General features: G+C 37.6%; 1 protein-coding gene across 1 annotated transcript in view; it reads right to left on the bottom strand.

Annotated features, from left to right (window-relative positions):
- The window catches only part of MOCOS (molybdenum cofactor sulfurase), a 205,435-nt gene that overhangs the window by 149,054 nt on the left and 28,993 nt on the right, over positions 1 to 27,388 (bottom strand). The window contains exon 3 of the mRNA XM_054285191.1: positions 26,162 to 26,228. Coding sequence (XP_054141166.1) covers positions 26,162 to 26,228 — 67 coding nt within the window. The remainder of the gene's footprint in view (positions 1 to 26,161; positions 26,229 to 27,388) is intronic.

The raw sequence follows: 27,388 nt of genomic DNA, 5'->3' as shown, positions 1-27,388 counted from the left end.
ATTAATTTATTAATTTTATTTTGCCACCAGCATTGATAGCTATCCTAGCCGAATCTAAAGGCTCAGTCATTTTGCTTCAAAGCTGTAAGGTTCTTATATTGTGAAATCAATTAGTCTTACTTGTAGATAATTATATAGTAGCAAGTGACATAAACTAGACAAGATGTATTGATTCCAATAGGATAAAAATTCAGCCATGTTCTCTGTGATTGTTGAATATACAAAAACCTCTCACAAGGCCACCATTATCTTGCAGCTTGAAAATTATGGTAAATGTTAAAAAGAGGTCAAGGGTGATATACAAATCAATCTTTCTCTCTTTAGAAAAAGACTGTAGTCCTATAAATAGTTCCAAGGACAGCCATAACTGTTAAATGGGTAAGGACAATGGCACAAACTTCAGCCAAAGTGCCAGATTCAAAAATTATTAAAGTTTATGGCACTAAAAAAAGGCATTTTTGTTAATCCCCAAATTAAAAAAAATCTTAATCCCTATTTGGATTATTGTGGAAAGTGAGCAAAGTGTCTTGACAGTCATTGCAAGTCTATGTGGCAAAACTAAGTCACTGGAAATGCCAGCGCAACTCTGAGCTCTTATTGACAGCTCAGTAAAAATAATACAGAACTTTTCAACATCCAATGCTCCTATCACCAGCAACTAGACTTTAGTGTTCCATGAAGATGGAGATGTATCTGTTCCTTACAGAAAGAGATCACTGCTGTAAATAAATAAAATACTGTTGATACACATAAAATGTAATCTCATTACATAGGTAAGTCTTAAAGTCAGCTCTTCAAATTTCAAACATATTTTATCTTTTTTTTGCTACTTAGACAATGAATCACATATATATATATCGGTTACAACTGAACATGGAATTCACCATCACTGTTCCCAAATACAGCAGAACTAAAAATTCTTTCAAGGAAATGGAAGTCCTGTATCATTCTGAGCAGACATGTCCACATAGTGAGTGAATGATGTTTTTAATTGCAGCTGAGCTAACCGGAATCCTTCTTAGTATCAAAAGACACTGACTACTTACAGCACCTGATGCAATAGGAAAAAGAATGATTTTCATGACAGGTAATTTGGACACGACATAAGGTGTAAATTATAAAACCCATCTCATGTAAAGAGACCTTATTAGAAAACAGAAACATTTTAATGGATATGGGACATCTTCATTTGCAAAGATGACAATTTCTTACCTTATTGCTTAAAGACATTAAAAGTCAAAATGTACAGAAATTCAAACAATTCCCGTTTCCCTGCCCATGTCTTCTTTTTGCCCTGAATTATTCCATTACGCTACCCAGAGAGGCACTTCCAGCAGTTTGTTAAAAAATAAGAGAAAATTATTAGCTATTACTGATCATAGCTGGTTAAGAGGGAAAATATTTCCTAAGAATGCGCTGTGACCTGTCACCTTCCATGCAAAGGGAAGAGCTATGATATTCTCGAGACCTTAAACAATGGTTTCAGGGTGTTATTTGAAGCTGATTTCCCCACTTATTTACTTTTCTATATTAAAAGCATGTCAGGTCAAGCCTGAAGTCTTACAGAGGTACATTGTTTTAGAGTAGAAAAGTGACCATAACCTCCAAGGCATTAAGAAAAACAACTTGTCAGCTGCCACAGAATGCTACAGGGCATTCAGTGGTCACAAATTTAGTTTTTTCTTCTGTCAACAGCCATCTGCAGATGGTCTTACTAAAACCAGAAGCTTTCCTTTACTTTCAGAATATATCAATCAAACCACAACAGACAGAGAGTATCTTTCCTGGTGAAAAAGATTTTTTGTTGATGGCCATATGAAAACTATTCATTTCCAGCTGAATCTCTACAAATCTATAGGACCTGATGGGATTCATCCAAGAATCCTCAAGGAACTGGTTGATGGCACCACAAAGCCTCTCTCAATGATTTTTGAGTGGTCTTGGGAATCCAGAGTGGTCCCAGCTTACTGAAAAGCATGTAAATGTTGTCCCAGTTCTCAAGAAGGGCAAAAAGCAGGACCCTGGAAACTACAGGCCTGTCAGTGGCACTTCAGTACTTGTTAAAGTTATGGAGGAGATAATTCTGGAACATATTGAAAAACACCACTCATTGGTCACAGCCAGCATGGGTTCATGAAAGAAAGTTCTGCTTATCAAACCTGATTTCCTTTTATAACAGGATAACCGACCTAGATGATAAAGGGAAGCCAGTTGATGTAAACTTTCTGGATTTCTGTAAAGTGTTTGATACCATCTCTCATGACATCCTCAAGGACAAATGCACAGCACACATCTAGATAAAAACATCATGCAACGAATGAGCAACTGGTTCACAGGTTGGGCTCAAAGGGTCACAGTGAACGGAGAGATGTTAGACCGGGGACCTGTCGCTAGTGGGGTTCCACAGAGTGCCCGCTTAGGGCCTGTGCTCTTCAACATCTTCATAAATGACTTGGACACAGAATTAAGGGACACTGAGCAAGTTTGCAGACACTACAAAACTGGGAGGAGATGCTGATTCTCTTGGGGGCAGGGAGGCCCTGCAGGGGGATCCCAACAAATTAAGAGGGCTGGGCAATCACCAGCTGTATGAAGTACAACAAGGGAACTGCTCGATTCTGCACCTGGGATGGAGCAACCCTAGATGCATGGACAGACTGGGGAAGGAGATGCTGGGAAGCAGTGCCATGGAAAGGGACCTGGGGGTTCTGATCAGAGGCAAATTGACCATGAGTCAGCAGTGCCCTGGCAGCCAGGAGGGCCAAGCATGGCCTGGAGGGAATCAGGCACAGAATCATCAGCCGAGCAAGGGAGGGGACTGTCCCTCTCTCCTCTGCAGTGGGGCGGCCGTGAGTGCTGTGTGCAGTTTTGGGTGTCACAATATAAAAAAAGATATTAAGCTATCAGAGAGCATCCAAAGGAGGGCAATGCAGAGGATGAAGTGCCTTGAAGGGAAGCCAAATGAGGAGGAACTGAGGTCACTTGGTCTGTTCAGCCTGGAGGAGACTGAGGAGAGACCTCATGATGGTTACAAATTCCTCATCGGGGGAAGAGGAGAGGCAGGCACTCTTGGCTTCTCTGTGACAGAGCCCAAGGGAATGGCCTGAAGTTGGGTCAGGAGAGGTTTAGGTTGGATATTAGTAAAAAGTTCTTTACCCAGAGGGTGGCTGGACACAGGAACAGGCTCCCCAGGGAAGTAGTCACAGCACCAAGCCTGAGTGAGTTCAAGAAGCATTTGGCCAACACTTTCAGACACGTGGTGTGACTCTTGGGGATGGTCCTGTGCAGGAATGAGCTGGACTTGATGATCCTTGTGGGTCCTTCCAACTCAGAATATGTGGTGATTCTGTGATTCTGCAGTTAATTTCAGAGGACTGATTTTCAGCACTATGGTATATTTCTATATACACTACTTATTGTAATTCAAAGAAAAATATTAGAAGAAATTAATTATTATAAAGATTCTTTTGATAAGAGGTTTAAGTAGGTGATTTGAGATTTTGACTTTTTCAGTTAACTTGCGAACAAGCTTTGCACATTTCACTGTTTGATGTGACACATTTTATACAGTGTGGATTAAGCTTCAGCTGAACATTATCTTTCTTCATATGCATTTTCCTTGATTTCTGTGGGAACCAAAATTCACTGAATTCCACTATTAGTGTAAGAAAACAAAAAAAAAAACAGGTGTCAGGGTCTCTAAGCTGTCTCCCCATCTCAGAAATCATGTCTTCATAAATGTGTTCTATGTTCTTCTATGGGAGAATCTTCACTACTTATTGTAAAAGTTTTAACTTATTTTAGTCCATAGTTCCTTTGCCTCTCAGATACAGCCTGTAAACTCAAGTTCTTTCCTGCTATTCAATTGTCTACATTGAAAACAAACAAAAGTGTAGACTACAATTTTTTTACATGCATCTTTTCTTTCTGGTACATGCACATGTCAGTTTTCCTCAATTGGCTGAACAAGCTCTTTTGACTAAAATCCCCCGTTTATTTATGCTAGCAGCAGAAGTGCAGCATATGTCAGTTATATCCCTGCATCTCAAGCCTTTTTGAGTCACTCATTCCAAATTACAGGCCTTTATTCTGTAGAAAGAAAATCTGCTTTTCATGTCTGGGTGCAAAACTTTTAAAACATAAATGAAAACAAGAAAATCTGTGCAGTGCTAAGTCAAATGCCTATCAAAAATCTCATATGTCAAGGGCTCTTTCTCCCAATTAAACTCAGAAAATGGTCTCAAGCAAACAAAATTTGTTTTCCATGAGTTTGATTTGCACACAGATTTACATTAAGAAAGTTGCTATCCTTTAATACTGTACTGATTGAATCTTTCAGATAGATATCAGAAGAGATGTCAAGCTTTATGGGTACAAAGTTGTTAAAGTTTCCTAGGAGAAAATAATACTTTTGAACAAAGCCTGGGCATTGCAAATGACACACCTGGAGTCCCCCAACAAGCTACATAAATGGTAGAATGGCTCTGTATATATTTTCCTCTTCAATAAGGTAGTTATTAGGTTCACTTTTTATCTATCCAAGCCATCTGCGAGTTGAAGAACTTAGTTCCTAATGTGTGTAATCTGAAATCCATCATTTTTCACAATGTGAGCAATCAGAATTGAATTATTTAGAAATTATCAAATGCAAGCTTCCTCAATGCTTTGAAGGGTAAGAACATGAAAGGAGAAGAAAGCATATCCAATCAGTGGACTAAGTAAGTGAAATCAAAGGTACACAAGGTCATGGTGACTAAACGCTGATCTCATTTCATTGCCCAGACCAAAATGCCCAGGTCACAGAGACAGTGCAAATTAACTCACAAAAAATCCATTGTTACTTGCAATGTGGTTGTCAATCATTAACTTGTATCACTCTTCATAACCCAAAGTTTTCATAGGTATTTCCCAACTAACTCTGTGCTCTTCCCCCATCACGTAAGAGTGGAAAAGAGAACAAAAACTTAAAAAGTAGGCCTATTGCAGACTGGGTTTTTTTACCCTCTCAACAGCTCCAAAAAAGATGTAATGCAGTTCAGCAGCACAAGAAACAAGAATGATCCTCAGCATCACTGTTACCTAGCAAACTCCATAAAGTCAAATAATTTATACATATACAGCACAGTAGGCACAAACTTCCAGTTAGGAAAACACCATCAATGCTTTACATATCTTGTCCTACTAAAATTATACAGGTATAAATATAGTTATTTTAAAGGTTTAATTAAAATTAAGCAAAACCTGTATACACTTTGCTAGCTTAAAGGACAAAATGTGGGGAACAAGGTCTGAGAGTTAAACCACTGGTTAAGAACTCAGAAAATAGTAGTTCATTTCCATAAACCTCATGAATCTCAGTCTTAGTCACTTCAGACAGTTCTTTCAGAAGGGCTATTATGATGGCAAAAGCATTACTGCTTGTGAACCCTCCTTCCCCACAGATTTCATGAGAACAAACAATAGAAGCATCAATACAAACTGAGCTTAAACATCAACTGTATGTGTCATGCTTTGCAAGGACATAGCACACTCTCAAATGACTTAGAGAGCAATTCTGAGTACTGACAAGGCCCTAGGTCTTCTTAACTGCACTTGTGTATAGACTTTACAGAATTTTAGGAGCATTTATTTCACAGCAAACCATCAAAAGCAGCATGGGCTACTTGTATAAGCATAAGATATTTATTATTATAAAACATCAATCTGTAACCTTGGTCTTGAACTGCCCAAAGATGAAAGAGACACTACTTTCATAACACTGGTTGTGATATAGTTTGGCTGTACATATTTTTAAAATTAAATCTAATATATTATTTTCCACTCAAGTATCTTACAATCATAAAAGTATCCCCTTATTAAGCTTCAAAATACCTCTCTAACTCAGCAAGATATTATCTTCATATTTTACACATAGGAAAAAAGGTTCCAACAAGCTGAAACAGAGCCCTAGCACCACGTAATTTGGTCTATCAAGAAGAATTCTAATTCCTGCAAACTCCAAATCTATGATTAGCTCTCTAACTTCTAACGTGAGAGATTTTTTAATGTTGCCAAACAATAATCTCACTGAAGATTTGTAATACCTGGAATATAACAAAATCTAGAAGCTGCAAACTTTTAAGATATATTATCAATCAATAATGATCAACTGAGTATCTTGTGCTACATTCCAGGGACAATGTAATATAAAAATCTCAAAAAGGTCTGAGGGAACAGATTATTTCAAAGTAATTTGACCTAGCAAGCTATAGAATGCAAAGCACCTTCAATACAGAAACCTCACTTAAGACTACAAGATAGTGTTTTAATTATGTAGCACAATGGCTATACAAGTTTGGAGGATTTAATGTAACAGAATTAAATTTCAGTAACTCATTGAAGTGTACACTTGCTGAATTAAAATAGGTTATCCAGAGAAGCTGTGGATACCCCAGAGCACTGGAAATGTTCAAAGCCAAGCTGTATGGGGCTTGCATCACCTGTTCTAGAAGGTGCCCCTGCCCATGGCAGGAGGGTAGCAACTGGGTGACCTTTAAGTGCCCTTCCAACCCAAACCATTCTAAGATTCTATGATATTTATATATTAATAACTCTATATTGAGTTTCTTTTGCACTGCTGTGTTGAGTATATTACCTACAGTATCACATTTCTGGTTTGTATCTTAACTTCACACATACCCTAAACCTGCATTTTGAGCAGTCTGGCTGGTGGATCACCACCAATGCCACAACACTCTGCCACTACCACATTTTACCACTAGAAGAAACACCTCAGCAGATGTATGTTAATGAGACTACAACCAACATACTCCCCTTCCTCTCCAGTACTTATTATTCACTGAAGTGCATTCCTGCTTTACAATGTTTTTAAGTATATTAAATGTACTAACAATGCAGCTGGCACATTAGTAGCTGTCCCAAGGATGAATTTAATTCTGAGTGTGAACAGCAAAGTATACACAAGGGAAGATTGTATTTACATGCACAAACACACCTAATGCTAATTAGGCAGAATACTGGAGAGACTAATTCTTGCAACATTTTTTATTCTACATTTTACCAGTGTAGCTGGGGCTCCTTCACACTTACTTGTCTAAATACTTTCCTTTAATAAGTGGGGGGTTTTAGGTAAGAACTATATTCCCTCTTTAAATTTCCTTCCCAGATTTCTCAAAAAATAAAATCTTTTTACATAGACCCAAACAGAGGTAGAAAAATTATTCATTATATATCAATTTCTTTGCTTCTGATAAGAGGACTGTCCTGTCCAAATGAAAGATTCAGCTGAAGCTTTCCCTATTTAATTAGCACTGGCTGAGGTGTAGCCCTAAGAACAATGCTAGGAACCCCAGTACAGGTGAGGTTATCTTTCCTCTTTCCCATACCCACTGGCTTGATTTGTAGTGAGGAAGGTGTTTGTGAAAATAACAAGTGAGCAGATAGACCTCTTGGTTTAAGCTTTAACACCAAAGTCCACCTTGCACTGTTGAGAGCTGGGACAAAATTTTACTCTTTCATGGCTTGTACAGCTAAGGGTAACTGCAAAATTATAGCCCTTTGCCCCATCTTATACCACCACTAAAAAAGCTGTCTAGAACATTCTCTTAAGGGAAGAACATTTTAAAATATCCTAAACTCTTGCCACAACTCTAATATGTGGGAAAGCTTTACCGCTATATGTTACTGCATATGAAAATAACAGTGTCTGATTGTCTAACAAGTTTCTTTCTATAATATGCATTCAATAAACGGTTTTATTTCTCCAATGATTTTAATTGTTCAAAAAAATCTTTAAATTTAAAAGAAGCTAAGGAACAGCCTTTTAACACATAGATATGCTGGTGTCACCACTTGTTCCCCCCTGAAGTGGCTACAGCACAGAAAAAAATCCAATGAACAGGCTTCTGCAACTAAGAGCTCTTCTCATTTCCACTTATTCAGCAGAGGGATGCATGGTATCACCATGTATTCCCACCTCACTACTTAAACCATCAGCTTTCCACTGAGAATTATATTTTCTCTGACTAACTGTTATTTCATAGCCTCTGCAAAAGAAAGCTCCAAGTAGCTGAGTGAAGGGGAACAAAACTCTAGTTTTAGAAATTCTTTGTTACCCCCTGTTTTTTGTGAGCAAAAGGCTGGACTCCCAATTCTCTGAGCAAAAGGTTTTTTAAGGTTGGACTCCAAACTGAATAATGTGGCAATTGTGTAACATTTGAAGGACAGAGAGTGCACTATGCTTTGTCTCCACTCATATGTACTATAGTTATTAAGATTAACTGTAACATAGCTGTTTGTACTTATAGAAAACTTACTGCCCCAGAGTTGAAGGGAAAGAAATACAGTGACAAAGAACAGCCCTGTTTTCCCCCTCTCCTCCCCCATGAATCACAGGGGGCATGAGTAGTCCTAAATACACCAACTTCTTACGGTTTCCATTGACTGCAATAAATTGTCTTTGCTCCTTAACAAGCAGTAATGGTGCTTGAGATGACTGTGTCCCACAAACACAGACAAGCCTTGCATTGAATATTCTACATTTTCTTGTTTTTCTCAGAAGCAGACTGTTTTTACATAAGTCATTCCTCCCTCAGGTTACTGCAACACAGTACAGTGACTATTTTTGCCACTTTTAGAAGTACAATAGTAAAAACAGCTGTCAATATCAATCTTGGTTCAATCATTTCTACCTGTCATTGGGAAAAAAAATCCTTTCTTATATTCTTTTTCTTCTTTTGCTCTAAAGTTCTGCATAACAAAGGTTACCAAATTCTGGATCAGACATTTAATAAAATGTCTGGGTTTTTTCTAGAAATAGAATTATAGCATCAGAAATGCATGCAGTAAATAATGCTTTTTGGATTCTGGGACTGGAATCACTTTACCTAAGTTTAACATCAAAACATAAACTAGTCATCCCTAAAAAAGTAGATTTATGCTACCTAACCTAGATACCAATCTCAACCTGAGATAGTAAAAATAAGGTAACTAAACTGACCAATTTGTAAAGTACCAAAACTCAGGCCAGGACTGACATTGAAGTGTTGGAGCAAGTCCAGAGAAGGGCAGTAAAGGGTCCAGAGGACCCTGGACCCTTTACTCTCCTATGAGGAGCTTACGAAAGATAAGGAGAGCAGAGGAAAAGGATATTGGTACTGGCAACATACCTTCATGCATCCCAAAATGCATAACACCTGCACAGATTTCTGTGCAAAAGTCAAATTGAATAGTCTACCTCTTACAGCATGTCCAAACAACATGCTTTGTAGAAATACTTTCTGACAACTGAAGTTAGCAAAAGAAATCAGAGTCCACTTACAGCAGCACAGATTCTCTGATTTTGTGCATGTGGAACAGACTATAAAACCAAAATGAACATTTCTCATGAAGGATGTTGATCCCTCATAATTCATATACGCAGACTAACAGCTATTACAAAATTATGTAAACAGTGCAATTGCTACCATCCAATCCTTTGTGCTCAAAGCTGCATGGCATTTATTTTGTGTGATCAATCGGAGATGCTTACATGTAGATAATTAAATTCAAAATCGGTGATGAAAGGAAGAAAAGTCCAGATCGATTCCCACTGGATAAAAACCCAGACACCTCATCAATTTATTTATCCACTATGAAAAACAGTTTTAGAAATTACAGACATTTGTGGGATAAAATATTCTACCAGAACAGTGCACTGTGCTTGGCAGCAAACCAATTCCAGTGACTTAAGCAGAAGAAAATTGACATTGATATTGCAATTGCTGCAAATGGGTACAACTCCCTCATAGTATTATGAGTCTGTGCAATTACTACACTAAGAAAACTTCACAGGTACCTGTTCCAAATGCTGAAAAGGAAAGGTTTGGGGAGAATGGGTTTTCTTGAACACACACGTGTTTGTGGCTTTGTTTTCCATGTTTCACAAAGGATAAGACCAAACACCCTAGGAAAGACGAAAGGAATCCCCAGAACAGCTAAAACCCCATTAAAAAATGAACCACAGTTTCTTATTATGCAAGACAGAGACCAGGAAGCTCATGCTAACTCCAGTATCACATAAACTAGCTGAAAGACACAATGTGCCTCTTCTTTCTCCACTTAGTACTTCTTTTCCATATAACTAATAATAATTGGATAAAAGTCTCTTTACCAATGGTTAGTGGCACCCTCAGGGAAAAAAAAAAGTGAAGTTTCAAACCCATGGGCCACATCAGATAGAAAAGACTGCTTAGGAAAATATACTTGGCAACTACATGCTAGACACACTTGCATAGGATGTACTTCATATTTTTCTACTTCATACATTCCCTTGCCTCTGACTATCCAACCTCAATTCTCTGCGGTTGGCGTAGCTTCTCTGTCCTGTTGTTAGAAGCAAATCAGCACAATAAAAACTCACAAAGGATCATAAAGACAAACCCCAGTGGTAATTACAGCCTTTTGGGGGGATAGGGAGAACTTTATGCCATGTCACAACTTCTGGTAGGATCTCTACCTCAAGCTCTTCCTGAGGATGCTGTCAAATTTCAGATCAGTACAACTGAGGGGAAAAGGTCTCAGAGACTGCTGGAACAGGAAAAAATAAATATTGACTTTCTCAGCTGCAGTTGAAATAGACTCACATAACTACATCCAGTGAGAAAAAAGTGAGCAGGATGCTGCTATATGCCACCTCTCAGAGCCAAGCCAGGCAGTCAAGCAAAATGCTCATTTGAGCCTAATAACAAGCTACAGTGCTCTTTACTAGTAGTTGTCAAACCAGAAGCATTCAAAAACAAAAAGGGGGATACCACAAGTCTCCTAATATTTACAGAGACTGTGTCAGGTTTTCTCTTGGGAGCAGAAGTCACAGCTGTGGGCTTTAACACCCACAATCTCACAATTTCACAGTCAATACAAGCACCATTCCTCTTGTACACAAGAGACACAAGTTTTTTTGCAGACATAAGACAGAGAGCCACATGCAAGACCCCAGAGTCCCATGGAGGTAAAAAAACTGGAATCTTAAATTTTGTTCTGGTGTTTGAGTTTATCTTGTTATTACTAGGTTAGCAGTTTATGCAGAGTACTTTTGAACATCTGCTGCCATGGCACAATTCTCATATCCAAAGCAAGCTTTTCAAATTTTTTCAAGGCAGGCACCAGGTAAGAACTTGAAGGCTGCTGCTTTTCTAGCAGCTCTTCAGAAGAAGCAAGGCTGATCTGACAACCTATTTTACATAGACAATGTCAGGATATAAGTGAGCTCATAGAGTTGTTTTTTGTTTTAACTGAAAAATATGTTGTGAAGTGCCTGACAGTGAAAACAGTGAAGAGGGTCCAAGGAGTTAAAACAGTCAGGTAAAACCAATGCAGTCTATGAAATGAGAAAATAATACTTTGGATACCAAACAAAGGAAAAAGACTGAAGATCATAGAAAACAGTGATGAATGGCAGTATATCTTTACTTCTTAAAGTGTAACTCTTCTCTGGGCAATAATAGTATGAGATCAGTCTCCTCTCATGTCATGAAGTAAGAGGACAGAAAAGAATGTCCCAAGTCCTAAAATGTGGAGCCCAGCATTAAGAGGATGTGAAAATGGCTGAAAAACTTCTCAATCAGAATTTCTTGTAAAACTTGGGTTTAAAAGGTGTGCTAGCGAAATGGAGAAAAATATAACCAATAAAAATAAAATCATGGCAGCCACATAGCACTATAGAAGCCCTCGGGGTTCTCAAAATTATTTTAGGGCCTCTCATCTCAGTCTGCTCCTATTTCTGCTATCAGAAATAGAATTGCATATGTAAAGACCAAAGAGTTTTATTTCTCAGTAGCCTACCACCCACAGATTTGAATTTGCTGGGTTTTTTCCCCTTTACATTACCAGCCTTCTAGGCACACCACACACATTACACAGATATAGAAGAGCACAAAACCAGGGTTCTGCATATAATGCTGCTCTGCCTTACAAAGCTCTTTCCTGTAGTCAAATCACCTGCCTACAGTAGCAGAAAGAAAACATAATAATCCCTTTGCATTGTTATAAAATCAGCAGACAAACCTGTAAGAACATATCTCGAGTGGAGAGCCTGAGGAAAAAGGAGGAAACACTCATTCAAGAAATGTAGAAAATATATGATTAAATTTGTTAGAATCCTACTTCTAGTCCATTAGTCAATTTAGTTCAGTACAAACTGCTGCTGGGATCCAGAAGGAAGTATAGAGAGCCACTGCATCATTTTTGCATTCTGACTAGCAGTTCTTCTCTCCTGACTTGCATCAATTTCTCTCTCTCTAGTTTTGTTTCAGAGAATTCAGCTATATGCTTTTGTGGTCATTTTTATCAGCAGCCCTAGCTTACTGTATCCACTGCAGGTAGCTTATGCAATTTATGGTTTTAATTTTTCTGCAAAGCACCTAGTACAATGGTGAGAGGCTCCATGTAAAATTACCTACATAAATAAGCAAATATACCACCATTAGCATAACAGATTGTGCTCAACAAGTCATAAACACTGTAAGTTCAGAAAGTTTAGTGGCAGTGAGACTACCAATGCATGGAGGCACATATATTCATTTTCTAATAGGTCTAACAGACCTTAAGTTGTTGCATAACTCAATAATAATCTTCTCACAATTTTCTAGGAAGAATTTAGGATTCTCATTTTCTTCTTTACATTCTATCAGTAGCTTTTGCTGGGAAACACACTTGCTGTGCTAGACCCAAAAGCTTTGAAGTTACAAATAGCCAAAATTCATCTACCACAACTCCTCTGACACCATTAACAGGGGGGATAATGTATGGGACCAGCCAAGAACAAAATTTCCTTATGCAATGCCTTTGGAAATCTGATCTCTACCAAGTGATACCCAGAATGCTGGATTTTCCAGATCCAGGTCCTCAAATCAGTGCAAGCCTCAAACAATTTGAACATCCAGTCCGAGCACTGACAGAAGGCCACGTTCCAGGGCAGTACTCACCATCTTACAGCTCCACTCTCAGAGACAGCAGCCCAGCCTAGCAGGGACCTGAGCCATGCCATGTGCCACAGGCATTATTACCATGAGCTGCTGTGAGTCTGATTTTCAACACATCCATTTGCCTGCCTTGCCGCTTGCCCAAAATGACCTGTTTTCACCACAGCTGGTACTGTCCACATGTCTGTCCCCACTTCTCCAGCTCCACATTTGGCATTTGGTGTGGTCCAAATGACTGCCAGCAGCTCCAGTCTGCTGGTACCAGAGGTGTACCTCCGGAAAAGGCATGGAAGGAGCCCATGCACGTGACCAAAGCTGGTAGAGCATTATTTACGTGACAACTCATCCCACAGCTCCCTTAAAAGCTGCCTTCAAACACAGGATGCCCCATCGGGTAAGTCTGCTGACCTCTGCTCACCAAATAATGCTTTGCTGTGTTTTTTCCTTTCCTTCTAAAAAGTGACACTGATCTGTATGCTACAAAGAATAAATCATGAGGGCAATTCTTTCACTGTAGTTGTAAAAACAAGTTTAACAACACTTATATTTTGCTGTGATTAAACCTTCACAGAGAGTTGCCATTCACAAATTTTAAATTACTTACAATATGCTGTGAACCTCAGTGATTATATTCTAAGCCATCAAGTTCACACATGCTCTCCTTCTGTAGCAACCCACGTATGCTTGAGAGAAATTGCTTCTGAACATGCCTAATTTCAAAGTCTTCATTTTATACACTGTATGTAATCAAAATTTTTATTAAACATTGCCAAGCAATCTGTCTCATTTAAAATGAACATCTCAGAAAATGTAAAGGTCCATTAAGCTGTTAATTGTGCACTATAACTCTGAATTCTTGAAAAGTTACTTTGAATATTGTTTTCCAAATGCTTAATTTCATATTTAGCTAGTTCTACTGCCATAGTTACTATATTGGTCAGGTATATGATAAGAAGTCAGTATAGCCACATGAGCAAAATTCTTGCATCTAGAAAGAGGGAACAAAAAAAGAGTGTTTAATTTCCATTTCTCTTGTTTGAGTTTTATACAGGGAATTTCACTATATAGGTACAAAACACAAATCTGCTAATGTAGAAATATAAGTATACCCTAAAGGCAGAGTGATTCTGCTACAGTAATGGTTTTAGTGATTTGATAGCTCAAATTCTTTGCAAGTAAACGTCAATTAGACTTGAAAATGAAAGTCAAGCAAGTGACATATCAAATATATATATGCTGCTGGTTTTAAATTACTTATAATGGAGGTGAAAAAATACTTTAGGCTGTGAAAATAAAACTGAGATGACTCCAAAACACATAAACCACATATAAACATATTCAAAAAGATTGCTCCCTATTATAAATGGTTTTGAAACAGTTTGAATGCAGGTCTTTGTGTGCAAAAAAACCCTTCCAGTGAAACATTCAAATGTGACTATTCCAAACTCAAGAAACAGCAACTCTTTTTTACATACTAGCTAATTAATTAGACCTTACTTCCTATCATGTACTCTTGCCAAATAAAATTGTATTTCTTATCTTTAAAGGACTCTATATCCATCTTTGCTTTTTGTTTGTAGCAATATGAATCATATGATACTGAAGGTTAAGGAGGAAAAGGATGAAGCACATACTAATTTCTCTAAAAGACTTGTAATTCAAAGCACAGTATTACATAAATGTTGACAGTTATTTTTCCTCTTTCTCCGTTCCTATTCAATTTGGTGTACACACCTTCTCACAACACTGAAAATGAAGTAATTAGCACTGCTAAGTGCGAATTTATTACATCTTGCAGAAGACTTTGTCGGGGACTCTCCCTGCTCCAAGCCTTATGACCCTTCTATAGGAACTTCTTCAGCCAACTGGCTTTCCAGCATCTTATCACGGCTACATAGTTTAAAAATGGCAGGACACCCAGCCAGAATTTGTGATCAATCCCTCTCCACTTGGCAAGGCCTGTGACAGCTCTGAATTGCCAGGCATGAATTCCTCATTTACAGCAACACACTTCGTTGCATTGTCCACAGGGTGCAGCCAGAAGCAAAATCCTTCTCAGTATTCTAGATTCCAGCAGCAGATACCAGGTGCTTTAGCCCTGTTGTTGATACTCAAGTGTTTACAGCTCTGATTTTCTTGGGCTACAACCAGGGGGAAATTTACCTCAGCTCTTTTTCACACAATTGAAAAAGAAATACCTGAGGAAATAAAAAGGGCCCGAAATTTACCAAAGAAAACAAACAGGAGTATTTTGTTGAACACAAAAAGCTTTGAAATATATCAGCACTATCTTTCAAATTATAATAGTTGTTCAGGGCCTGAGACTTCAGATTAAGAGAATTAAATTTCCAAAATTCAGTGGAGTGTGTGGTTATTTAATTAAAAGCAGACAGAATTTCATTTGCACTTCATTGTTAAGAATACCACCTATAATACCACATTTTCACAATGCAGCTTAACTCCAATTTACACTAAAAGCATACTTCATCAAACTCATTCTGAAGTTCATTAGAAAAGCTAAATGCCAGTACTATTTGCTATGGCAATCCCATCCCATTTAGATGTTTAAACAGGCAAACACAGTCAGATAAACTCACAGCAGAGTGTGAATGTTCTATGGTTTTTCAGATGAAGTCTTCTATATCCCAACCTCTACTGTGAGCTACATGATATAACATTGATTTTAAATTTTCACAGGTATGGCTCTAGGCATTGAAAAACTATCTTGCTTGTATGTGTGCCTATAAAGTAAGCCAGTTTATTTTATTTTCCTCTCAGAAATGAAGCAGCATTAACTCATCACTGTGGCTATGTCCCACACAGCAAGGACAGAAAGTTACCCTTGTGCACTGCTTTCAGACAATGCATACGTAAGGTTAACACAGAACTTTCGCCCACCCAAAGGGCAGAGAAGGAGACTTAAAACAAGCCAGAGCATACCATTTACTATGACAGCCACTCAAAACAGTTGACAAGTGTTCCTGGAATGCTGGAGGCCTCCCTCCTTCATCTAAGCAACATAGTCAGCCAAGTAGGAGGGAGGAGAGGCACTGCCCCTACCTATTTTGGTTAAGGCATGTCTGGTTAGCTGAATTATACCATGGTTTTTAGGTTACTTCTTCGACTGAGGTAGCCTGCTGCTGAAAGATTTACAAACTCTTTTCAGCTGACCTGCAACACACTGAGCTCATCACAAACACAGGCAGTTTGTGCTGGAGTCATAGACAGTAATGCAGAAATAACCTGCTTGTAGCACATTCTTTACATAGCTGGGACATGACCAAGAAGAAGAGTTTGAAGGTCTGTTTCAATCTAGGCTCTCCTAGTCACTGCCTTCATACACTGTCTCAGCCACAACACTTCAGGGGACCATCAACTGGTCTCATTCCAGCTTCAAAGCATGGTAACACTGACATTACTAACCAGGCAGGCTGTAATAACAATTATTGTAAATGTCTTATTAAATGATGGCAGATAAAATTCAAATTATCAAAACTCTCCATAAATACCTTTTGCAGGGAAGGAACCATTCCTCAAGCATGTTCCTGAATTATTATATGGTGTACAGGATATTGATGGAGTTCATATTAAGTATTTTAGCATAAAGTTTTACATACGTGGCTGGTTGCTTGGTCCTTGGAAGGCCAGACAGGCATGGGGACCCCCCCCACTTGTACATGGGGACTTTGGGGTTTGCAGTGAATTGGTGTGGGACTAAAGGCTTTACAGCCCTGCAATATGAGCAAGGCAGCTATTGTCTAACAGAACATTTTGGATTCTTGTTTTCACCTTCCACAAGAAGACAGATATGTGTGAAATAAAATAACTTTCAGCTTTTATGAATTTACAGCAAGATTGTATGCATCTTGGGACAAGCTCTTACTGACAGGCTGATCTCTTTCTCCTGTTGCAAGTTAGCTGGACAGTCATTGAACTGGAAGTTTCACACCCAGTCTTCCAGGGAGCCACACTTATAAAAGAAGATGGAATACAAGATTTTGGCACCAGGATTTTGGAACCAACAGGTCAGTGAAATTTTTATTAACAAGGGAAAAGTAACTAAGATTGTGCCTGTAAGATTGTAACACCTCTGCTGCAGAGTGCTTCCCTTGTTAGTACAGAAGCCTCAGCCTTATATTCTAGAGGTCAATTTTAATAATGTTCATATCTTTCATCCTTTTGTGGTTTTGTGTTCATTTTTTTTCTTTCCTGTAAAGCAATACTGTATTCATGCACATTTTACTCACAAGTCAGAAATATCTGGTATGTGACCACTGGCAGATATTGCAAAAAAGTGTTTCATGTGTCTAAAATCTCCTTTTTATCACATGACAGGTATTGGCAAAAAAAAAAAAAAAAAAAAGTACTGAAAATTTAAACCCTTTTATTAAGGTAAAAACAGACAAATTAAAAGAAGTGGTGAGTGGATGGCTGAGAAAACCTGTGTGTTCAAAAGCTCATTTGAGAAACATTGTCTGTGGTCACTGGATTCATTACAAGACTAAGGCATCTCCATAAAATCCAAAGTACATACATCAAACTCCTCAAACAGTCTCACTATCCAAAAGCTTGAAATAAATTCTAAATTATTCACAACATGGTATTGAGCTGGCACTCAATCATACCAATGATGCAATTTTCTTCTGCCTTGACACAAACAAAATACACTAATAAAACCTAGCAAATTAAACCTGGATTCACTAAGTGTTATTAACCTTAATATAAAGGACACAGTTCTCTTAAAAGTCTTGCTTTGTTTATCATTCACATTCTTTATCATTCATATTTTACCATGACTCGTGCTGCTTCTTAAAGGTAGCCTTTAATTTCAAGAACACCATCTTTGCTTACAACCTTCAAACTAGAAATAAAGTTTAAAACAGGTAAGAAACTTGAATCAATGCAATCAGCAGAAAAACAATAGAAAGAATAATGAAAGCTAGAAGGAACTGATTAATATTGCCAGCATACACTACAAAGTTCTATCTGAGTTTTAGTACTTATTTGCTATTATTTCAAATTACCAATTAAAGTTAGTGCATTTAGCTTCAAAGAACAGAATGCTTAAAGTGATCAAGTTTAATCAAATTATTTTCTCTTCTTTAAGTCATTGTGGTACCCCTAAACAAAAACTCTCTGTACAAAATCTCACAATCTTCTTTGATTTTTGCTCCATTCTTGTAAGTATAAACCAGTTTATGGACCACATTATCACTTTCAGCCTAGCATGAAGTTTCATAACAAAAACAAACAAGAAAGCTCACGTTCCAACAAATTTATTACACTCTAGAAGAATTCCCAGAAAGATGTGCTTTCTTTCTGTCTGGAAATCCATTGTGCCACCAGATTTCCTCTATTTATTTGAAATGCTCATGCCATTTTCTTAGCTTTACAACACTTTTGGTCTTCCCATAGCACCCAGAACACTTGTTGAGGTCACGAGGTCACACTACAATTTCAAGAATCTTTCATTCCATCTCAATTACCAAACCCTCAATTGCCAGGCTACAAGATTTACTTCAACAACCCCACTCTATTTTGTCACACACTTCAGAAAGATTAGGGTAATTTGGATCAAGCCCAAATACAAAGTCATTGAGATTGGCGTGGGGGATGAAAATTGCGTTTTGGAAGTAGCATCTAGAGGAGTTTATCTTGTTCAGCCTATGAAAACAGGTCTCCTCTACTTAAATACATCAGAAGGGGTTAATAGTAGAACAGACCACAAAAGCCTACAAGCAACACAAAATTTGGGTGTAGGAACAAAAGGACACTGGTTTCTCAAGACCCACTGTAAGAGGGAGAATTCTGCTCCTCATAATGGGGAAAGATCATCAACAGTAGATGAAAAGTACTCTATAATAGCTGGAGATGAAACACTAAATCCTGAAGGTTACATGCATTCTCATACTCTTTAACCATATCAGTGGGGATATGTTTCTGACCTGGCTTTCCTGAAACCTGGCACCCTAAAGCCCCTACTGGGCACACACAGACTCATTCCATCCCTGTCCAGGTCAAGGTGGCTGGGTTATACCACACCCTCACCCCCTGACAGTCACTGCCCATCTTTCCAAACTCCTCAGTTTTTTCTCCTGCTGCAGTGCCCGTTGGCTCTGCTCCCTGTGGTGTTTAACACATCCCCTGGGCAGCCTGGAAGCTGTGCAGCTGTCTGCCTTTTGCCACAGAAAAGTTTTCATCAGGGCAGCCATGACCTCAGCAACAGGCTGTTACACATTTAATGAACACAGCTAGCTGGCACTGCCTGCGGCCAGGTGCAGTCTTAGTGCTGGGGGGAGGAAAAAAACTGCTAAGAGACATGGGATATTAACTGAGAATTTCAGCAAGACAGCACGTCGGAGAGGGCAGCAAAATAAAATTAAAAAAAAAAACCAAACCAAAAACAAATAACAAAAAAATCCAAAAGCGTTAGGACTACAGCATCAAGCATGGCTGCTGTAAACAACCTGCTCATTAGAGAAAGGGAGCTGAAGGCTTGTGCCATCATTTGACAAAGTAAATGAGTCTGCTCGGTGTATAAGAAGACCAGATGAGCTACAGATAGTCTGGAACAATGCAGAGAAGAAATTGGCATTATCACAGATGAGAAGGCAGCCATAGTTACACTTGATGGATCAGGGGCAGAAGATAATTCGAAGGTTACATCAGAAAAAAGAGTAAAAAGAAATGTGATGAAATCATTCAAACACTGCAGAGGCACCTACCCCAAAGTTACTACTACTTGCACATCATATCTGCTTCTGGAGAAAAAAAATAGCAGAAGATCCTGAATATATTGCTATATTCAGGAGATGAAAAGTTCACTAGTAGTTAAAATATATATATAGTCATAATTTAAATAGTAAGTCATTAATTAGTTATCCCCCATTCATAATAATAAAAACATAGGCAACACTAATAGCTATTGACTTAGGTGGACTTTAAAATATAACTACTTCAGTGGATATCAGTGTTTAAAGTATTCAAAATCCTGATCACTAAGGATCATGCAGTGGGGGCAACAAAAACAGTACCAAAGTGCCAAGGGAGCAGAACAGTAAGTAGAGTCAGAACAGGGAGTCAGAATTTTGAATGGGAGCAAAAAGACTCATAGTGCAAATGATGACTTTTTAAGGACTCAAATCTGCTATCAAAAGTGCAGCAAGGAGGGGCTCAGAAGAAAAATAAAGGATGAGTGCAGAACACTGTCTTGCAGCAGCAATGATACCAGGAATTTCAGATGGATTGAGACACATATGGCAGGCACCATGGAAGCCCTTGGGAATGTTTTAGTGTGTCCTCAACAGCTTAATTATAACCATAAATGAAATACTCATATTGCTTTGCAAGTGGAATGAATAAGATTCAAAATGGAGCTCAAAACTGGGTTTGCTAACTTCTCAGAAAGATTATTAGAGACTATTTTAAAAGGCCCAGAAATAAATTATCTCTGTGTTTCTAAAAAAATAGATGAATTAGTATTTCCCAAAGTTATGATTTTAAACATGAAAATAAGGTATGAACAGCACAAGTTAAAATTTTTCAGTCATGCACTTCTTGCTGCCGGATCATTGAGTCAGTTTCAGATGGAGCAAAACAGAAAGTGTCCATAGGCTTCAAAAAAATAAATGAAAATGAAAATGAAAAAAAATCAGCCGAATTTTGAATAACATACATAATTGAAGATGGATTTCCAAATTTCTTGACTTCAGTCAGATGGAGCACCTCTCCAATGCTACATAACTTGTGCTGAGAAGCAGCAATGCACTGAAGCCAAAACAAAGTTGTCAAGCATAACAGGTGCACACAGGGGATGGCAGAAATTATATTTGTGCTAAATATCTGGTCTTCCAAAAGCCTCACTTGAAATACAAATAATCATGTAAGCCCCTAATGAAGTTGTCAGGCTCCCCTGGAGTTGGCAAAGGAGCTGCTAGTGCTCCCAGCAGCCAGGAAGGACAATGTTACTGCTCCTTGAACATCCAAGGCAATGCAAACATCACCAGAAACGTCATCCATCTCACAATGCTGCTTCCTAGGAAAAGCAGCTGCAAACCCAGAAGAGGCAGGAACACTATATTTCTTCTGTAAGTATTGTATAGCCTTGGGAGGGGAAAAAAAGCTTCCATATAAATCCTGAAAAAGACAAAGAGACTGATAAAATGAAAAAAAAAAGGAATTTGCATTGGAGAAATGTCACTGTTTTTTTCAGTGTTTTGTTCCAGTTGGAATATTTCATTCATCAGCTCATGTGCCCTTTCAAAGACCTCCCCATGGGCACAGAGGCCATTGGGTCTCTGCCAGAAAAGCAGCTGAGGATGCATCAAGGCTGTGTGCATTTAAAAAAATGTGAACTAAACCAGCGGCCTGAATCCAAGTAAGCCTGTACCACTCTCCCTACTCTAAATGTTATCTAGAGAGCAATGGCACAGAAAGATCTCATTTAAACTTGGTCTCCATAACTGCTTAGTCACAAACATATTATAAAAGCAGAGTCCTGAGGGGTTTTTTTCTGAATCAGAAAGAAAAAAAAAAGGTTGCATCCAGTCTTTTTCAGACCTCAATGTAAAACATTTTAGCCACCCATACTAATAAAACTCAGAATTTCCCAGAAGCATTTAATCCTTTTTGTTCATAAACTAGCAATCTTGACCTCCAGCTTTTAATTTATTTTACTGAAGAATTTGTTTCTTTCAATAAATGAAGAATTCCAGATTTGACTCTTTATGCAACAAAGATTAGTCAGGGAGCATGACAGTGCATGTATCAATTTTATTTGCTACTCTCCATATATATATGAAGGTATAAAGCTGACTACCAGAAGAGTAACAGAAGGCACTAGCAATTCCTTTCTAAAGCTTCAGGTCATCAAGTTAATGATTAATGAATTTATTAAAATAGAGCTGAAAGTCCAGGAGCAAAGTTCCAAAGTAAAACAAAGTAATTTTACTTTTTATTAAAACAGTCTCCTAGCTCATTCAAAAATGACCAGTTACCCTGACCAGAAGCTTTTTACTACCTTGCATAGGATTGCAAAGAGTAAATCCTCCAAAAGTAATAGATTGACTCATGGAAACAACTGTTTATAAAGTGGAGCCCTTTGTAGAAAAGGCTAGGTGTGGCTGAGGGAAAAACAAGAAGGATTTGCACCAAAGTCCCTGCTGTGCTGTCACTCAGCACATGACAGAGCCCACAGTGGGGTCATCAGACACTCACTGGGGGCACACTTGGATTGTTTAATTGCACGCCTAAATAATTTCATGAACCACAAGGAAAAGATCAGCCCTCTTGCCTAAACTCTTCCAAAAAACCTATCCATTATTCCTAATTATCTTCTAATGCCTCTCTCATTTGCATGCACAGCATCACTGCAGTGAGCACGGTGACCTTTTGCTGGACTTCTCCAACTGGTGCTTCAGAGCTGTCCCACTGAGCAGTGGGATCAGGAAAAGCAGTGACTGCAAATGGTGCTCTAAAACAAGCAAGCAAAAGGGCTGAACCACCCTAGATTGGAAACAAGGTTTTCAAGCTGATGGGTGTCACTAAGGAGGACAGGATGCAGTGCTCAGATGTCACTCATCCATACAGTCTCCTGTCAATGACCTTTGCAAAGAACAAATCGATACTAAGAAGATACTGTATCTACTACTTCTCACTGTGCAGGAAAGGTCAAGCCATTTTCATGTATGTTTCAGTTCCAACATCACTGTTTTCAGACATGGAACTGCTTAAACTCAGGAATTAAAAAAAAATCCCTATCTTGAACAAAGCACCATTTCAAAATGTGTTAACTTAAAGAAAAGGTTTGGAAGGGAAACTTTTCTTAAGCAAGGTATGATGCTTGCAGAAGAAATGTAAAGTTCTATCTTGCTATCATGAAATGTTCTCAAAAATACAATGCAAATGAAATTATAAAGAGCACTTATGAGACTGCTTCCTTAGCATAATCTGGTACCACTTGTATGTTTTACCACAGAAAAAAATATATTTTTAAAACACTGAGCCATTTACAGTCGTTTTGTGCATGCCCATGTTTTTGATTCCATGTACTGATTAATCTCCTCTTACAGCTCACTAGATAGCATATTTTGAGAGAAGCTCTTATAGAAAGACATGTTTTGGCTCTATATTTTAACTTGATCCCATTTATCTCCTTTTAGCTTCAGTGACAAAATTCTGTAATTTACATATTGCCGTGGTCTAGGAGATGCTTGATACCAAAATCATAACTGAAATTTCTGGCCTTTTTTAAAAATATATATTTGAATTCCCAAAGCATTATTCAGCTTAACATTTCATAGGACCTGAAAGTTCAAGGATGAACATCAAAATTCTATTACAACACTGTGCATACATGAAAAAGTATCCTGTTATATATCTTAAACATACCACAGATTTCAAACTTCAGTCTGGTTCCGGTTAGAAGACACTGATGACTATTTGATATTGCAAATGCAAGATCCACAAGGACAATGTGTTAAAATATTCAGAAATCTAGTATTTTAAAATGCTTGCATATGGGAAAAGGGTTATTTAATACTCAGTGTAATGAATTTCTGAGTTACATTAACTGCAGCATCATACAGAGATATTGTACTCCTGTTCTCTAGCTGTGTGGAAGTGGAGCAATGGCAGAGCCATACATCCATAAGCAAACTAGTAAAAAAGGATCTATAATTTTTGGACACATACATTTAATGCATTTCTGTAAGGTTTATTATATTTCTTGCTTCCTCTTTCAGCATCACTCATGGTCAATGTTGAGTATGCACAGTGCTTAAAATCACTCAGCTGTCCACATTAAGAAAAGAGAAGCAATATTTTAAAGAATAAAATAGTTATTTCTAATCTTATTGCACTTGAATTGGTTAAGAGGTAAAGCATCTTTTTATAATTTTGTAAATCAGAGAAAACATCCATTGACTCAATTATTTAATTATTCATGTTATTCTATTGCAAAGCCACATTGTAAGAATGGTTTCTCTCTGTCAAGCAGATATGAAGGTAAAACCAAATCCCTCAGGTTCGTACCATTGAACCGTGTACACTGACAGATTAGGAAAGTCTATTCTAATGCTGCTGTTACCCATATCAGCAAATATAAATCTGAAATAAGTTTGTTGTTAATTTTTAATTAGTTGATTGTGCAATCACTTTGGAAAATCAAAAATAAAAAATAATTTAAAAAAAAGCATTGTCTTGGAATCAAACACTGAAAAAAAGGTATACTTCTGACTGCAACATGTGCCAAAAGCCAAATTACAAGCTAGCAACTAATTTTAAGATTTCCAAAACTACCAGCTGAATTTCACTGAGGAAATCCAATCTATGCACTGTGATGCAGGACAGAGCTGCCTGTCTCCCTGTCTTGTCATACTGCTTATTTTGATTAGCTGCAATGGCATAGAGGTATAGATTTTTAATATACTTTTATTGCATTTTGGATAGCTGACTTATTGACAGTAGGTTTGGGGCATTTTCTTCCTGAATTTTTATGACTATGTCTTTTTGACAACTATGCTTTTAAATTTTTTATTGGGAGTTTAAAAATGGCTGCATTTCTTTAGGGATGAGTGAAAAATTTTATTAGGTGTAATATCAAAAATGTTCATTCAGATGCAGAGGGCATTTTTAAAAAAACAAAACACACAAAAAAACCCTCAATACTAACATTGGTATGTTCTTGTAATCTCCCATTCTGCCCTTAAAAAGTCTCAAGCTCTTTTAAAGCAGCATCAAAAATAAAACATGCTGAAGATGGAAGTTCTTTTCAAGTGATCTAGGTTTTTACACAGTGAAAGCCTATTTCCTTACTCTCTAACAACAAAGCACACACAGTACAATAGTAATTATTCTAAAAACAGTTCCACTTCCTACTGTGCCTTCATAAGCAGAACTGCGAAACAGCAACATTGCAAGAGCACTCAGTAAATGGAAATCAGAATGCTAACCCTGCATGTGAGCACACAGGTCTGATCAAAAGACTCTGCAGACTGTGGATATTGCTGTAACTGGCTGTAAGTGTCTGCTTCTGAAGACAGCTACTCCTCATGGGTAGTCTCTTTCATTTCATTTGGCCATACATTATGAGGTTGTCATCCTGCACAGCATTAAGAGAGGGCTGTGGCAGAAGCAAAAAGAAATGCTTTCTTCAGAAAGTTGGTGATGGGAAGGGGGAAACAGATTGTAGCCAGCATCAGCATCCAAACAGAAATTCTTGAGTTTTTTACACTGCCATACAAACAGTCAGAGAAAATGCAGCAGAAAGGTATAAAACAGATTTTCTTCATTACAACTATGAACACTACAATGCTATTGATCTGAATTCTATGATGTATTTTGGAGAAATATTTACTTTCAAGGAAGAAGATAAAATAGGAATCCATTACATTCTTTACTTGCCTTAAGTGTGTCATTAAAAGCAGGGAAATAAACTCAAAGTACCCATATTCTGTGATAAAAATATATTTTACAAAATAGCAAGAGTTTTCTGAAACAAATCCCTAAAACAAATAACCAAGTGCCTAAGTGGTATATTTCATCATGGTGTCAATCATGGCAAATCAATTGCAAGGTGTGTACCTTCAGCACACTCCATCCCAAGCTTTCAAAGGAATACTTTGTTTAGAGAATCAGTTCATTTTCTTGCCCGTACCCAGAAGCCCCAACACTCAATTTTATCTTTTTTTCCTTCTACTCTTAAAAGTCATATTGAAAATGCTTTAAAAGGTATTTTATTACTCTAATGGAAGTAAGTGCCTGCTGTAAAACAACGTACACATTCCCATAAGGTTTTTGCAAATTCCCACAAGCCATTACACCCTATTTAATTTTATCTGAATTTTAACGTGTCTTTGCACCTAGTCCCACCTTACTATCTTACCATACCATCTTACTAATAATCACTTCTGAAATTCCAAGTCCTAGATCTTAATTAAAACTGTGGACTTGTATTACAGCACTAAATTAACTACAGGACTTTGAGGATTTGGGCATCTGGGAGAAAAAGAATTGATATGATCCAAGACTTGATTGGATCATACCCAAATATCTTGTGTTTTAAGAGTGAGGTGTTTCCTTTAGGCATTACAGATGATCCTTAGAAAACGGTATCACATCGAAGTCATCAAAACAATGCAGGCCTAACCAAAATGAAAAGTATCAAGTGTATCATATAACATCTGAAACAAAGAATATTCTACCTGTATCGAACATGCTCGATTGTGTCATATGTCAGCTTGCTGCTGATATTCTGACTATGAGGGTTGCCTAGGAGACAATAGAGATACAGAAATTAATCATTAATCACAATTTTGCTATTAAATTTCTCTTTTATCAAAGTATTACACCAAGAGAGACTAAAAGATGATAAAGACTCAATGCGTACTTCACAGCAATTCCCTGCAGCCCCTCAGGCAAGAGAAGGGACATACAACAGGACAGAGCAATTATGACAGACCTAGAAACTTCAGCTGGATCTCTTACTAATATTTAGGCAGTTCCCCTAAAAAGAAAATGAAACTGCATATGCACAAACATACTAGAAAAACTGCAGACAGAATGCACATTCATAAACATATCTGTGCAGTAGGTAAGAAGCAAAAGACAGGATCTGGAGATAACAGACAATCATGATGAGATAGAAGAATTAATTCTTGGGTTTTAGTGTCTGAAATTCAAATAATTCATTGAAATATAAATTTTATTGCAAAATTAGTAGCCACCTTAGCCCAGCTCAGCACAAGCATATATACCAATTAAGACAGTATGATTTTATCTTCTTGAGCAAAAATGATTAAAGCAATATTCAGCCAGACACAGCACACTTTCCTATTAGCAAATACTTAGAGAACATGTAAAAACAGTTTGGAAAGGGAATAAGGAAAAAGTTGCTATACTAACACAGTGTCTGCAGTAGGCTCCAATATTAGCTACTCTTTTCAAAATTTAAAAGTTACGCTGCTGAAAGTTGTTGAGTGAAAGTGTTGAAAATAATAACTTTAGAGCTCAAATCCAAAACTTAGACTTTTCAGGTCAATGATGTTCCATTTCTGTAATTTCCAATTCAAATATTTTCAATTTAGAAGTGAGACTATATCTTACTTACATTACTTTCCCTTATTTACACATGCAACAGCTAAACTGCAGTTCTTTGGGCCTGTGGATTGTCACCAAGAAAATAAAAAACCTGCAAGTCAAACTCCCCCTTCATTCACATCTGTATTTATTAAATTGACTCTTCCTATACTGTCCTTAGACAGCATTTACTGTCCTTAGAGTATGAGAGATAACTGGAAAAAAAAAAATATTGACCATGCTGGAGCTCTTGTTATAATTTTAGATTAAAATACCAATAAAAATATACAATTTTTTTTTCTCCTATAGCATTATAGGTACTATGCAAATCTGCTCCAAACTGGCAGTACTAC

The sequence above is a fragment of the Melozone crissalis genome, unplaced genomic scaffold (genome assembly GCF_028551555.1).
Source record: "Melozone crissalis strain CALT ecotype California unplaced genomic scaffold, PUWL_Pcris_2 ptg000042l_1, whole genome shotgun sequence".
Classification (NCBI taxonomy): domain Eukaryota; kingdom Metazoa; phylum Chordata; class Aves; order Passeriformes; family Passerellidae; genus Melozone; species Melozone crissalis.
Note: the sequence above shows the minus strand (reverse complement) of the source record. Positions and strands in the feature narration are given on the sequence as shown.